General features: G+C 36.4%; 1 protein-coding gene across 6 annotated transcripts in view; it reads left to right on the top strand.

Annotated features, from left to right (window-relative positions):
• LOC105185611 (histone deacetylase complex subunit SAP130-A) overlaps positions 1-17,221 on the top strand; it is a 43,329-nt gene that overhangs the window by 15,558 nt on the left and 10,550 nt on the right. For all 6 annotated transcript variants that reach the window (XM_025300012.1, XM_025300011.1, XM_025300010.1 and 3 more), the window contains exon 7: positions 4,824-4,970. In XM_025300012.1, the coding sequence (XP_025155797.1) occupies positions 4,824-4,970 (147 nt within the window). The remainder of the gene's footprint in view (positions 1-4,823; positions 4,971-17,221) is intronic.

Here is a 17,221-nt window from a genome sequence, read left to right as displayed (position 1 = left end):
CAACTTTTTCCTTTAGCAAAATTGTGTCCGGCAAATAGTTTTTGCAGGAGAGCGTGTTAAATTTAACGAATAAGCGCTCTTGTCTATACAGGGTGTCCCATTTAACCTGACAAATCGTAATATCTGGAAAACTACATGTCGGATCAAAAAAAGTGGGTAATGAAATTTGTTCGTCTCGAAGGGGGACATCCAATGGTATCAAATTCGACCTCCCACTCCACTTCCGGGGGGTGGGGGTGGGGGGCAACTTTGAAATCTTAAATGAGAACTCCTATTTTTTACTCCAGATTCGGATTCTACGCCACAAAATACGTAAGTTTCGTCCGAAACTTTTTTTTTATTCGTGATAGATGGCACTGTAATCGCAAAAAATTAGATTTTCTGCAATTGTCCAGAAATGATCATTGGATTGAAAAATAAAGAAATACCTATTCAATATTTTTAAAAATGTTTTTAAAAAAGAATAACAGTTATTCTCCCCCATCCCCTCGGGGTAGGGTGGGTGGTAACGTTCAAATCTCAAATGAGAACCCACATTTTTCACTGCAGAATTAGATTTTACGTGAAGTTTTTATGGAAACAATTTTTTTCATTCATGATAGATAGCGTTGAATTTTTCTGAGAAACTACTTTTAGCGTTACCCAGGAACAACGACAAGGACGTAGTAGCTTTCTGTTCCCTTCGGGGTGCTTGTTTTAGGTGAGTCCCCTCGCCTCTCACCATTGGGATGCTTGTTTTAGGTGAGTCCCCTCGCCTCTCACCATCGGGGTGCTTGTTTTAGGTGAGTTCCCTCGTATCTCACCATCGGGGTGCTTGTTTTAGGTGAGTCCCCTCGCCTTTTACCATCGGGGTTCTTGTTTTAGGTCTGCAATGAAAATCTAATTCTGCAATGAAAAATGTGGGTTCTCATTTGAGATTTGAACGTTACCACCCACCTTACCCCGAGGGGATGGGGGGAATAACTGTTATTATGTTTTTGAAAAATATTTTTAAAAATATTGAACAGTTATTTCTTTATTTTTCAATCCAATGATCATTTCTGGAGAATTGCAGAAAATCGAATTTTTTGCGATTACAGCGCCATCTATCACGAATCAAAAAAAAAAGTTTCGGACGAAACTTACGTATTTTGTGGCATAAAATCCGAATCTGCAATAAAAAATGGGGGTTCCCATTTAAGATTTCAAAGTTGCCCCCCACCCCCACCCCCCGGGAGTGGGGTGGGGGGTTGAGTTTGATATCATTGGATGTCCCCCTTCGAAACGAACAAATTTGATTACCCACTTTTTTTTATCCGACATGTAGTTTTCCAGATATTACGATTTGTCAGGTTAAACGGGACACCCTGTATACAGTTTATAATATTTTTTATAATAAAAATTATTTGACACAAAGAGGAGAGAGGAAGGAGAAGGGAGAGAAATAATTAGATTGAAATTTGTATGCTCAGATTATAATCCACTTAGAAAAGATGTATACATTCATATGTGATACATTCTTTAAATTACTAAACCATTATAAAGTGTATTTATAATGTTTTATTAATTATAGAAGTATTTACTTATGTAACAATTTATGTATTTCATCTTTATTCTATAATAAAAATATAGGACAATGATGAAAAATATATTTCTTATTTGAGTATATAGAAAGAAAAGAAAGTTATTAAGTTATATAAATTATTCCATATGTTAAGATTTACAATCTTGTCGACAATTAGTTTATTTTTATTATTTCTTTATTCTAAATTCATTTATTATTTTTTATTCTTAAATCAACATATTTATGCAGGAACATTTTCTAAATTGTACATACAGTAATGAACATAATATCAAAAATATTTTTCAAAGATATAAATTATTTTGGGGTGTCGAAAGTTAATAAAAATCCAAAATACTAATGACATATTTGTAGACATGTCATACGTATCGTACTATACTTTAAATGTCTAATAATAAACATTTAATCTTTCGTTATACAATATTGAACAAAATTAACCTATTTTTTACTTCATCTTCTGTATTTTTTAATGTATAAGTAACAAAATCATATATTTCGTCAGAAAATTGTTAAAGTAAATCTTTATATTTTTATCTTTCAGAAGATTATCTGTAATTGTATCATTATACAGGATGATTCAGAACAACTTGCTCTCATGGAATGACAGAATTCGTTCTTGAACGAATTCTAAAATGATTTTTACTTATGCAAAATGTTATATGAAGTTTAGTTTTCGAGTTTATGAAGATAAATAGTTTACTTATTACGGGTCGAATACAGGAGATAGGCAGGTATGATGCAACTCACCATCAAATGCAAGCATTTACGTTGAGTGCCTAATCCGATAAGTTTATCAATACACGTAATAACATATTATTTTTATAGTTTTCATTAATGATCATATCGAATGCAACAGGGATCTGCGAGGCCGACATACGTTTCTCTCATACACAAATATATATGATTGCACAGCAAAATGCAATACATTGATAACATTGACAGCAATGTTGTCTGACATGAATGGATTAATATGATCGCCAAGTAGCAAAGATTAATGCGATCGTAATAGCAAATGAAGTGTTTAATTATCATATTAAATTAATTATACAGAATCATATATAAAGTTTTATAAAATTAAATTATAATTAAATTAAAATGAAGTGTTTTAACGTTTGAAGATCAAATATTTGATTACGCGAGCATTCCCAAACTAGAAAGTAAACTTTGACAATACAAACGAGAAAAATAGAAAATAAAATTGAGAAAGAATATTAATAAATTTATACATATTATTATTCCGTTATTCGACTACCAACTTACTTAAAAAAATTGGTGGGGAGGGGATTTTTTCAAGTGATTCGACATGACGTGATGGACTCTGTTGATTGATTGGTTGTTGCTGTATTAACTTCCGGACTACATGGTCGTCCACACGCCAAAAATTACCTACGTAGTACTATGGGACAATCACGCCTGTCAGAAATATCTATTATATTTATAGAAAAGAATCGAGTCACAGACTCGCTATTAAATAAGGTTACAAAATTGTTTATGTTAAAAAAGAATAGAAGGGTGCTAAAGAAGACCTAATTATTTTGTTAAAATAGTTTTTAGAATTGTTAAAATTGTTAAAATAGTTTTTAGAATTACACATGAGTTTTTTAACAACTACCTTTTTAAGTCAAACTGAAAAGCACTTAAAAACATGTAATTCTGTAAAAAAAAACTAAATACTATTAAATCCCTTTTTTTGTGATAATTTTAATCTTAAACAACTAGTTCCTTTTATCTAGTTTTACTGCTTATGATATTTTGTTGTTTGTAAATTTTTTTTTTTTTGTTCTTAATTTTGTTTTGCTTTATCTTAAGCTGTTTGTTTTCTGAGTTTATTATAATTAAGTTTGTATTATTATTAGTATTAGTAGTGGTATTATTAATATTCTAATTGCTTAATATTCCTTAATGCGTAATGTGCCTCAATTGTTCAAAAATTGATCTCGTGTAAGAAATTTTCCCACACACAGGCTTAGTGGTCTTTTTGTGTATATGAAATGTTCTTTCTTTGTACATATATTTATATATTTCAAAAAGAAATAAAAAAGTTTTTATTATTATTATTATTTTATTGAATAGTTAAATTTTATTTATTATTTGTATATGAACAAAATGGCAAAATAAACAATTTACCTAATTTTTTTTTACTTATAATACTGCAAAAAACCCAAGGCATGGGGGGGCCTTCGACCATCCGGTAACACCTCCAAATTTTATTTATACCACTGTCTCCAATCATCTATGTCGGCACGCTCCCACTTCTCAGATTTCTGTCATTAATAACTCGATAATTATTGCGAATCTCGCAAAACGGTATGGGACTTTTATGTTTGTCTTAACCCAATCTACCTTCACACTTTAGGTTGTAAACTTATAACCACTCACCTTGAATACTGAGATATATGTAAACAAATATCACCCGGTGTTATGTAGAAGGAGAACGTGTGAAATGCATTCACAGTAGTATCAACACTTTTCTGATGCCAACACATGAAGAAAGCGAGCATTAGTATAAAAAAGATAAGTGTGTGAGTACATTTCGTACATGTATCAAGGAACCTGCAATGTATATCGGTGACTGTTTCAGACGTTTCCACACGTTAGAAAATATAAGATATAACATTTTGATTTTTTTTTTGTTATAAATATGTTCGTCAATGTCTAAAGATTGATATAAATCAAATATCATTACAATAAATTATTCGGTTTCGGAACTATACTATTTAATATGACGCGATTCCTGTTTGTACATTTTCCTACAAAAGTTCCACCGAGCTATTGGTAGGTAACGTGCAATATGGCTCCGAGTACAAAGGGTTAAAGAGAACAGAGATTAATATTCTCGCTGTCGGTTGCAATCTGACGGAAATTATAAAAATGATGTATGCAATGTTATTATGTGTATTAATAAGCACACATTAGGCGCTCAACGTAAACGCCTGCGTCTGATGATGAGTTGTGCCATCCGTATTTACCTCTTGTACTCGACGCATGATAAGCAAATTATTTATTTTTATAATTTAAAAACTAAACTTTGGATAACATTATGCATGAGGAAAAATCGTTTTAGAATTCGTTCAAAAACATGTTATTTCAAGGACAGCAAATTGTTTTGAATCACCCTGTATATGTGTTTGAAATAAATTGCATCAAATTCGTATTTAAATAAATTAAAGCAACTTATCTCTTTATCCAATTCTAATAATACTTATAATACACATAATTTAGAAATGATGATGAGCAGATCAATAGACATTTTTCTTTTTAGGCTATCATTCACCATATCGACAGACCCCAGTACAACCAGTAAGGTTATTAGTTGAACCAGGATATGAGGAACCACATAGTAAACCGAACGCATCTCCTAGGCCAAGTATCTTGAGAAAGAGAGATCATGATAATTCACCAGTCAAAGGTATAACCATAATATGTATAACTATAATGTATATGTACAGAATGTCTGTCAATTAAAAACAAAATTTAATATACATAGAACGGATCAGATAAAACGGAAAAATTCTTTGTTGTTTTGTAAACTTCGCAATAGTTATTATAGAATTAAATAATATATGAGTGAATGAGTTCTCACGAGTAGCAGTAAAATAGACTTTGTAAGCATGTTTAAAGAAAGATAGTTTCTATCTTGTAACAAAAATGTTTTATTTCTTAAAATCTCTCAACAACCGTGAGTATTGGCTGATCATGAAAAACGCGATTTTATGTTATACGCCATTCGCTGCTTATTGGATTACTCTATTTCTCATTATACTAGCTGATATTTCTTCTCAAAGTACTCTGGGGAGCATCGTATCGTGCCCCGTCAGGGGAAGTACTTCTCCTCCGGCGGTTCCTATCTACTGCGCACTTTCTCCGCGCTTCCTTCTCTAGCGATCCAAGATCCGATCGCTAGGGAAGGAAGCGCAGAGAAAGTGCATAGTAGGTGGGGACCGCTGGAGGAGAAGTACTTCCCTTGATGCGGCACGATACAGTGCTCCCCAGTGTACATGAAAGTAGTACATTTAAGTACAAGTACATCTAAAAAAGATACATAGAAAATATTAAGAAAAACATAAACTAAATCTTTTATCTTAATGAAAATATTTTTTTAATAGATATACAGGATGCTAAATTTCAAACGTAACAGGTAAAAAATCTCGAAAACTATGAAAGATATTAAAAAAAGCTAAAACACGTGTTCCATGATTTCGAAGGGGAAAGAGAATGGCATTATCAGTTTTTATTTGGAGAGCATTTTCAAGGTCAGTTGAAAGTCAATTTAATTTTTTAAAATAGAAAGCCCAATTTTTTATTATATCTTTTTCTATTAATTAATTTTAACAACTTTGGTCTGAAACATTTTTTTATTTGTCTAATATTTTTTTAAATATTTAAGGAAAAATTGGTAACTTTTTCAACATTTAACTTACGATATCTCGCTAACTATTCATCGAAAGAAAAGATAGTATTAGACTTTTTTGCTTTATTTACTATCAAGAATATATTACTATAATAGTGTCCTAATTTTTGTTAATTTAATAATTTTGAAATTTCCAAAGGTTAATAAGTTAACAAAAGTTAGGGCACTATTATAGTAATATATTCTTGATAATAAATAAAGTAAAAAAAGTCTAATACAATTTTTTCTTTCGACGAATAATTAGCGAGATATCGTAAGTTAAATGTTGAAAAAGTTACCAATTTTTCCTTAAATGTTTAAAAAAATATTAGACAAATAAAAAAATGTTTCAGACCAAAGTTGTTAAAATTAATTAGTAGAAAAAGAAGATGTAATAAAAATTGGGCTTTCTATTTAAAAAAATTAAATTGACTTTCAACTGACCTTGAAAATGCCCTCCAAATAAAAACTGATAATGCCATTCCCTTTCCCCTTCGAAATCATGGAACACGTGTTTTAACTTTTTTTAATATCTTTCATAGTTTTCGAGATTTTTTACCTGTTACGTTTGAAATTTAGCGGCCTGTATATTACAGGGAAAGGTTACCTATATTGGACATGTTTTTATTTTTTTTATAACTTGCATATTTCGTTTTATTTACAGTTTTTAATCTTTTTATAATTTTATAATATTAGGTGGTAAACTTAATTCTTGCCGCTCGTTACTAGAGGATGTCGGCTTTAACGCTGGCGAGTTTCGATGGTGAAGTCGCATGTTTGTTGTAGTTTAGATATTGCTGAAAGTAATTCAGTTCAGGTTCTTGATGCCAAAGAGATTTTCCAATTGATTGAAAACGGATTGCGATAAGTTATTTTTCCGACATGTGCTTCTTCACTACTCAAGAAAACCACAACCGAAACGCTTATTGTCCGAAGTGTATGGTGATGAAACTTCATTGGAAAGAACATAGAGTTTGGTTTGAACGCTTTCGGTGATTTTGACGTGAGAGACAAAGAACGTCTCGGACAACCGAAGAAATTTGAAGATATTGAGCTGCAAGAATTGCTAGATAAGAATCCAGCTCAAACGCTTTTAGAGTTGTCGAAAGCGTAAATATTACTCCAATCACCATCTTAAAATGCTTATATATTATGGGAAAAATTTATAAGGAAGAGATATCGTTACTACATGAGTTGTCAGAAAATGTTATTTTGAATTGTTTGTCTATCGCGACTGCTTTGCTTGCCAGACAAAGAAAAAAGAGTTTGTTATGGCGTATTGTGACTAGCGAAAAATGGATTTATTTTGACAATCCTAAGTGGAGGAAATCATGAGTGGATCCCGGCCAACCATCCACTTCAACGCCGAAGAGGAATATTCACGGGCATAAGACCGTGCTCTGCATTTGGTGGGACCAAGAGGATGTGCTACAATACGAGCTGTTGCGTTCAAATTAAATTATTACAACTGATTGCTACTAACAGTAATTATGCCGATTGAGTTGATGCAAAAAGGATCATCCGTAGCTAACAACTGACGCAAAGTCATTCTTTTGCATTATAACGCTCGACGCATTGCAAAAAGCGTGAAGCACATACTTCTAGAGCTTGAATGGCAAATCTTCCCGCATCCAGCATACTTTCCAGATTTGGCACCGTCGGATTACCATCTATTCCGATCGATACAATATGCACTTACGGACACACTTCTCCAGTTACAAAAAAGTCCAAAAATAGTTGGATGAATAGATCACCGCGAAAGACACCGCGTTCTCCCGTCGTAGAATTGCCCTGTTGCCGGAGAGATGAAAAAATTATAGAAAATGGAGGAAATTATTTTGATTAAGGTTCATTCATCTTTCCTTCGAAACAAATCAATTTTGGAGATGAAAAAACGGCAGAAATTAAGTTTACCATCTAATACTTAATAAAAATGGAATAAAGATTAATCGGAAATTATTCTTGATTTGTTTGTAACATTCTATAATTTTTTGTACGACAATATCTTTTGCAGATTTGTTTTTTTCAAGACCTCTACAAATGGTACAATTTTGGCAACTAGTACCACGTAGTTTCTCAAATAATATATACGTAACATAAGTTTTTATAATATATGTACATAAACTTTTAAAAGTAAAAATTATATCGTTATAAAAATTATAATGCAAGTAGTGCAGGTAATACGCGAATTAGGTGAAGATAATTTACAAGTATAAATTAATGACATTTACATATTAATGGTGTATATACGTGACGTATATACGTGTATATACAATTTTTACAAGTAAAATTTATATAAAACTTACCTTTTTAAACAAAAAGGTAAAAAAAAGGCGCCAAGTACAAGCGCAATACGTATTGTGTTATTTTTAGAAATTTTAAACTCAAATTATTTTTTTAAGGCATATATGTGTACATAACATAAGTTTTTACAAGTAAAACTTATAACTATAATAAAACTCTACAACACTATTCTACTGTACAAAAGAAGTGATATATTAGAACAGTAGCGCCAATTGAGAAACCTAACATATATATATGATTATTGTATACTTAATATTTTTAGAAATCTCAAATTCTAATTATTTCCTTTTTTAAGATATATATTACATAATATAAGTTTTTACAAATAAAACTTATCAAATTATTTTTCTTTCAAGATATATATGTACATAAGCATTTAAAAGTAAAAATTATATAGTATTATAAAAATGTAACACGTTTATTAATAGTGTCCAATATTTAAAAAAGAATATCTTTTTAAAGGTTATTGTTATTCAAGAAAAACCTAGCTACAAAAAATGTCTATGGCATAAATTTTTACAAGTAAAATTTATCATTATTTATTAGAACACTGAGTTATATGGTTATTTTACTTGTTATTCTAACAAATTAATTATAACAATGCAATAAAAAATATTTAATACAAATAATCTTGGCGCGGCTGCACCAAAAACTATATCGAAGATGTATGTACATAAAAGTCAAATTAGATATCATTGACATTTCGTCGATTATAATAAGAATAACATCTTTGAATAAAAAATATCAAAATATGTAGAATATATTCACATTCGATATCTATATTCTATAGTGAAGGTTTATAATTTAATATAATACTATATAAACTTAAATAGAACATTACACCGTATATGTATAGAGGGAATTTATAAGTATATTTTATTATAATAAAAATGCTGTCATGTATGTATTATTTTAGTCCGATATAGTTTTTGGTGCAGCCGCGCCAAGATTATTTGTATTAAATATTTTTTATTGCATTGTTATAATAATTAATTTGTTACAATAACAAGTAAAATAACCATATAACTCAGTGTTCTAATAAATAATGATAAATTTTACTTGTAAAAATTTATGCCATAGACATTTTTTGTAGCTAGGTTTTTCTTGAATAACAATAACCTTTAAAAAGATATTCTTTTTTAAATATTGGACACTATTAATAAACGTGTTACATTTTTATAATACTATATAATTTTTACTTTTAAATGCTTATGTACATATATATCTTGAAAGAAAAATAATTTGATAAGTTTTATTTGTAAAAACTTATATTATGTAATATATATCTTAAAAAAGGAAATAATTAGAATTTGAGATTTCTAAAAATATTAAGTATACAATAATCATATATATATGTTAGGTTTCTCAATTGGCGCTACTGTTCTAATATATCACTTCTTTTGTACAGTAGAATAGTGTTGTAGAGTTTTATTATAGTTATAAGTTTTACTTGTAAAAACTTATGTTATGTACACATATATGCCTTAAAAAAATAATTTGAGTTTAAAATTTCTAAAAATAACACAATACGTATTGCGCTTGTACTTGGCGCCTTTTTTTTACCTTTTTGTTTAAAAAGGTAAGTTTTATATAAATTTTACTTGTAAAAATTGTATATACACGTATATACGTCACGTATATACACCATTAATATGTAAATGTCATTAATTTATACTTGTAAATTATCTTCACCTAATTCGCGTATTACCTGCACTACTTGCATTATAATTTTTATAACGATATAATTTTTACTTTTAAAAGTTTATGTACATATATTATAAAAACTTATGTTACGTATACATTATGTACATAATATATATCTTAAAAAAGAAAATAATTTGAATTTGAGATTTCTAAAAATATTAAGTTAAGTATACAATAATCATATATATATACAGGGTGTCTTATAACAAATCTGGCAGAGCTCGTGGAGACATAGAGCGGGTTAAGAGAAATATAAAAGTACCATACCGTTTTGTGAAATTCGCAATAATTATCAAGTTATTAATGATAAAAATCTGAGGAATGAGCGCGCGCCGAGACGTTATGGGAGGAGCATCTAGCCGCTCAGGCTAGAGGGCACTGCCCAGCAGTGATGCATATTAGGGACCTCAGCTGGCCCAGTCGACAAAGGAACTGTTGCCGGCGCGCAGCGAGAGGTAGGACAACGTGCCAATGTTTATGTCCTTACTTCGCCGCTCCTACATCCCGCCATACCGCGTCTAAGCTCGCGCCGATATGGCCGTTGAATATTCGCGATTACAATTACGAGATTATTTTATGAGGTATCACAGATAGCTCATATTGAATTGTAAATTGTTCAAAATTGTAAAAAGTTCAAGGTTCAAAAGTTCTTCGATCAAGGAAAACATCGAAAAGAAAAAAGCGATAGAGAGCGGTGAGATCTACAGAGATTCTCATTGTTTTCTATCGCAATCTATCGTTTTGCTGCATCGGATCCGAAAGAAATGATATCGCGTAAAGATAGAGTACGATGAACACTTTTCATCGTATTCTATTGTACTCTGTCGTTAGGAGAATATTTAATTATCAGAGTATGATAGAATTCGCGTAGAGACTCATCGTGTCCTATCGTTTTATTCAAGTCTACACGGAAAATATGTTTGGTTGAATGAACCAATTTTTTGACGACAAGAAACGTGTAAAGAAAGCGTCAATCAATCATACATTTATGCATGTCAAAATAACACACTCGGATTTGTAGCGTTGTATCGCGATTATACCAAGGAATCAATTTTATGCCGAGTATCGTTGGTGCACCATTGACAACGATGGTCCTCTTTTCGCAATTGATACAGAACTTTCAGTTTCTTCTGTCGTTAATATACCATTGACAAGAATTACGACATAAGGCAACAATTTATGCGTGATACATGGTAAAAATGTTTGGTCCATGATACAGCTTGCAAATGAAATATGAACGATACAGAGAAATATTAACTGAAAATATTAACGCTCAATCTAATTCATCAAGGTTTATGGTTAACTTAAACAAAATTGTGCTATTCTCAATCAAAATTTTTTAATCGTTCTCTCTTTCTCTCTCTCATTTCGTCAGAAAATTGGTTCACTCAACCAAACATATTTTCCGTGCAGACTTGAATAAAACCTAACCTAGGACACGATGAGTCTCTACGCGAATTCTATCATACTCTGATAATTAAATATTCTCCTAACGATAGAGTACAATAGAATACGATGAAAAGTGTTCATCGTACTCTATCTTTACGCGATATCATTTCTTTCGGATCCGATGCAGCAAAACGATAGATTGCGATAGAAAACAATGAGAATCTCTGTAGATCTCACCGCTCTCTATCGCTTTTTTCTTTTCGATGTTTTCCTTGATCGAAGAACTTTTGAACCTTGAACTTTTTACAATTTTGAACAATTTACAATTCAATATGAGCTATCTGTGATACCTCATAAAATAATCTCGTAATTGTAATCGCGAATATTCAACGGCCATATCGGCGCGAGCTTAGACGCGGTATGGCGGGATGTAGGAGCGGCGAAGTAAGGACATAAACATTGGCACGTTGTCCTACCTCTCGCTGCGCGCCGGCAACAGTTCCTTTGTCGACTGGGGCAGCTGAGGTCCCTAATATGCATCACTGCTGGGCAGTGCTCTCTAGCCTGAGCGGCTAGATGCTCCTCCCATAACGTCTCGGCGCGCGCTCATTCCTCAGATTTCTGTCATTAATAACTCGATAATTATTGCGAATCTCACAAAACGGTATAGGACTTTTATATTTGTCTTAACCCGCTCTATGTCTCCACGAGCTCTGCCAGATTTGTTATAAGACACTCTGTATACAGGGTGTTTGATAGCTGATCATGCAGACGAAAGTTGGAGATAGATTGGGTAGCCGAGAAGAAAAGTCATGTACCATAATGTCAAATTGGCAATAGTTACCGAGTTATTAATTAAAACATGTGAGCCAACGAGCGCGTAGAGAGCGGAGGGCGGCCGCAGTAAGCACGTAGACATTTGATACAGGCGGAGTCAGCGAGTTGCGGTGTAGGCAAGTGCGCGCAGCGAGAGGCAACGTAAGCGACAAGAGGTGACCGCGCGCGACGAGGAGCGAGCGAGCGCAAGCGACAAGAGGCGAGCGAGCGCGACGAGGATCGAGCGAGCGCAAACGACGAGGAGCGAGCGAGCTATAAGGAAAAAGCTATGAATAAAAATCTCGCTCGCTCCTCGTCGCGCGCGGTCGCCTCTTGTCGCCTCTTGTCGCTTACGTTGCCCCTCGCCGCGCGCACTTGCCTACACCGCAACTCGCTGACTCCGCCTGTATCAAATGTCTACGTGCTTACTGCGGCCGCCCTCCGCTCTCTACGCGCTCGTTGGCTGACATGTTTTAATTAATAACTCGGTAACTATTTCCAATTTGACATTATGGTATATGACTTTTCTTCTCGGCTACACCCAATCTATCTCCAACTTTCGTCTGCATGATCAGCTATCAAACACCCTGTACATACGCAAACTCATTGAAGTAGACCGCAAACTATGGCGGGGGGCTCATTTTCTTCCCCATAGTAATCTTTACAGGAGAGGTTTGTACGTATATTGTTTTCCCTTTCCGAGATGATGTTTGCGTTCCTCTACTTCTTCCGGGAGCGGGTCTTTCTGGTCGTCGCGCTCTTACGTCCCACGTCATGAGATACTTCAGGGGTGACCTGGGTACACGGTTGCGTGGATATAGAAAGATTCTGCAACTTCCACGGCCGCAAACAGATCTCCGCACGTGGTGCTCTGCAAGGTGCCTGAGACCTTGGCTGCTGGAAGTAAATTTCCAGGGGCACGGTTGGTGATGGCGACCGGGGTATCGGCGTCAACGGCCGCGGAGACCTTGCGATCTCCTGGAGTAGCGTACTAGGCGTTGAAGCTGCTAACTTCGCCGGTCCCGGTTTCTCCGGTGTTGGTAGCGAAGCTCGTGTCTTCTGCTTGGCTGGTGGCCTCGGGATCGAGTCCTGCTCCGGGCCAAATAAGGTCCTCGAGGATCAGGGGAAGCCACCGTTGGCTTCTTTCATCGGTGGTGCCGCCGTTGAGCCTTACTCCTTGGAGCTGCGGGCTCCTTTTTATCCTGGTGGTTATTTCCAGGAGTGCGGGAATGCCCGTTTTCCTCCTTTGGAGGAGTGTCGCCTGTCCTCGACAGGATGGCGTCGTTCCCACGTTCTGGAAGGGTTTTTTGTCGGTCCGAGACCTTAGCTGTTCTGTGCGACGGAGTCTTAGACTCCTTGGAGGACTCAATGTCGCTATAGAACACATGGGCGAACGTGTTGTGCCACCCGCTGTGTCTCTTTATATAGGCTACGTTGCTGTAACTTTACTGCGAGTGCCGCTGTCCGTTTGCGCTGCCGCTAGGCGGCGGCGCGGCGCACTACCGCGGTCCATCTGCTGGGCGTATGGTTTGCGCCACTCGGTATGTTCGACCGGAATAAATCGCTCTGTGCTTTTTTAATGTGTGGACTTCGTCCGCCACATCACCCCCTTCGTTGTTTCGGAGTTGGTAATGTGAAACGGACCGGAGGACGGGTTATCCTCCCGCTTCTGGTTCTTGTTTCCTCTCCTGCTTTTGCTGTTTCCTTTGGTTTCTTTGGCTCCTGATTTGTCGCTCTTGTTTCTGGGATTGCTTGTGAATCCGGCATGATGTATGCTGGTTTTAACCTATCTATGGAGATGTTTACCGTTTTCCCATTGATTTTGAGTTTGTAAAATTTCGAAGTTTTTTTTTTACTTCATAAGGTCCGTTATATGCAGGTTGCAATACTCTGGATGGAGCATCCTGTCTTACAAAGGCGTGTCTTACAAAAGCGGTTTCTTCTAAGTTTTTATGTTCAAAGAATGCGGGTTTACCGTGGCGTTTTATTGGTTGCGGTCTCATCTTCTTCATGTTTTTCCGGAGTCCTTGAGTGAAGTTGTGTGTTTCTTGATTTGTTGCTGCTGGATACTCTTGCAAAAATTCTTCAGGTAGGTGTAATGTTTCTCCATACACCATTTCTGCTGAGGTGGTTTTTACATCTTCCTTGAATGCGGCTCTGATGCCCATTAACACTATTGGTAAGGTGTCTACCCACGCTTCTATCCTGTGGCAGGTAATTGCTGCTTTCAATTGGCGATGGAATCGTCCACCATGCCGTTTGCTGCTGGGTGGTACGCCGTCGTGCGCCAGTGTATGGTGCCTGTGAGTTGTGTTAACCATCGGAATAGATCTGCTTCAAATTGTCTTCCTTGGTCCGTAGTAATTCTCACTGGTATTCCGAATCTTGCCATTCAGCTAGGAAAGAGGTATCGTGCGACAGTCTCTGCGGTAATATCTGGTATCGGTATTGCTTCCGGCCATCTTGTGTATCGGTCTACAATAGTTAGGCAATACCGATACTCTCTAGAGGTTGGTAAAGGTCCCACGATGTCGACGTGTATATGCTCGAATCTTCGTGTTGGTACTGCGAAGTTCCCTGTTGGTGAATGGATATGGCGCTGTACCTTTGATTTTTGACAGAGGATACATGCCTGTGCCCATTTTCTGCAATCGTTTTGGATGCCTGGCCACACGTAACGTTGCGTAATTAGCTTCGTTGTAGCTCTAACCCCTGGATCTGCTAACCCATGTAAGGACTGGAAAATTTGTTGTCAGAATGGTTTGGTTACAAAAGGGCGAGCCAATGGAGTAGTTGTGTCACAGAGGATTTTATGCTTGGATCCTGGGATAGGTAGATTCTTTAATTTGAGAGCGGTTTGTTCTCTTTGTATTCCCTGAAGCTCCTCGTCTTCCTCCTGTAACTTTGCAAGCATCTCTAAGTCCGCTGCTGTCTGGATGCTTTCCACCCTTGATAAGGCGTCAGCGACGATGTTATCTTTTCCGGAAATGTGTTGGATGTCCGTGGTAAATTGTCCAATGAAAGCCAAATGTCGCGCTTGTCTCGGTGAACTATGCAAGAAATCCTGTTGGAATGCGAATGTAATGGGTTTATGGTCCGTGTAAATAGTGAACACTCTGCTCTCCAACATATGTCGGTAGAATTTTACTGCTGCATAGATTGCCAGTAACTCTCTGTCATAGGGGCTGTACTTTGTTTGTGCCAGATGTAGCTTCTTACTGTAAAATGCTAATGGTTACCATTCCGTATCGATGCGCTGCTGTATTACGGCTCCTATTGCGGAATCCGAAGCATCTGTGGTTACTGCGATTTCTGCCGAGGGATCCGGATGTGCTAATAAAGTAGCTTTTACTAGGCTATTTTTACACCTCTGGAATGCTTCGTTGTATTCAATTGTCCACTTGATGGGGGTATTCTTTTTTACCTTGGGACCCCTTAAGAGGTTGTTTAGCGTAATCTGATCTTGTGCTGCTCCTAGTATGAATCGTCGATAAAAGTTGAGGGTCCTCAAGAATTGTCGTAGCTACCTAATTGTCTCTGGTCTTGGGAATTCCTTAATAGCCTTCACCCGTTCGGGTGGAGGCTCTGTTCCGTTTTCCGATACCAGATAACCTAGAAACCGGATCTGTCGTTCTCCGAAGACGCATTTGACTGGGCTGACAAGTATTCCATACTCTTGTAGTCGTTCGAAGAGTGTTCGTAGATGTTTCTTATGCTCTTGCTCTGTAGTAGATGCTACCAGTATATCATCGATATATGCGTAGCAAAAGTCTAGCTCATGCAAGACTTCGTTTATGAATCGCTGGAATGTTTGTGCTGCATTTCGTAGCCCAAAAGGCATGTATAAGAATTCGAATAGCCCAAATGGAGTGGTAACTGCTGTTTTTGGAACATCTGCGGAGTTCATTGGTATCTGGTTATATGCTCTTACCAAATCTAGTGTAGAGAAGATTTTTTTTCCTGCTAGGGTCTGCGAGAAATCTTCAATATGTGGAATAGGGTAACGATCTGGCACCGTTCTTGCATTTAATCGTCTGTAATCCCCGCATGGGCGCTATGTATCTCCTTTCTTTGGAACCATGTGTAGCGGTGATGTCCAAGGACTCTTTGAAGGACGGACTATTCCCTCTTTTAATAAGAGGTCGAATTCCGCTCTGGCTGCTTTCAAACGATCCGGGGCGAGTCTCCTAGGACGGCATGCTTCCGGTGGTTTCCGTTGTTTTAATGAAGTGACCTGTCGAGTGTTTCCCTCTTACTGTCGCTGCATTTAGGCGAGTGATTCCCGGGTATTCTGCTAAGAGTCTATGATACTCGTTTTCTTCTTTGAGTACTTTGACCGAGGGTATCGTTCCTTGTCCAACCCTGCCGGGCGTTTTTAAACCTGTTTTTCCATCAATTAATTTTTTAGTATGGAGATCAGGTAGAAGATGAAAATAAGCTAGGAAGTCGGCCCCAATAATAGGTTGCGAAACGTCCGCGATGACGAATCGCCATGGAAAAGCGCGTTTGAGTCCTAGTTTTGGTTTCAATGTTATCCATCCATAGGTAGGTATTACCGACCCGTTTGTTGCATATAAGGAGTATGTTGAAGGTTGCCGTTTTCTCTTTGTGGCGGAGCGTAGATATACGCTGACGTCTGAACCAGTATCTATTAAAAATTGTTCCTTTGTATCCCGGCATATGACAAACAGGCGGCGTGGAGTTCAGGTGCAGTCACTGGCCGCCATCAATGACTTCCCTCTTTGTTTGTCGAATGGAAATTGCAGGGCTGCTCGCATTTCTTCGCCTTTTTTTTCCAAATCGGCGATGGTAGAAGCATGGTCCTCCTTGCTTCCTTCTCTCCTGGGACTTGCTCCTGGCACGCCGCTGAGGATGGTATTTCCTGTCTAACCGCCGGCTCATCTCTGCTATTTGGTTGGTAAGTTGGCGTATCTGTTGTTCCATCCGTGATTGGTCGCTTATTGGAAGGGTGACTTCCGCCACAGATCGATACGTAACTTCCTGTATTCGATCGGCTTGCTCGGCCACTTCTTCTAATCGATCCTGGGTTCTTGTTG

This window comes from Harpegnathos saltator, unplaced genomic scaffold (assembly GCF_003227715.2).
Source record: "Harpegnathos saltator strain DR-91 unplaced genomic scaffold, Hsal_v8.6 scaffold314, whole genome shotgun sequence".
Classification (NCBI taxonomy): Eukaryota; Metazoa; Arthropoda; class Insecta; order Hymenoptera; family Formicidae; genus Harpegnathos; species Harpegnathos saltator.
Note: the sequence above shows the minus strand (reverse complement) of the source record. Positions and strands in the feature narration are given on the sequence as shown.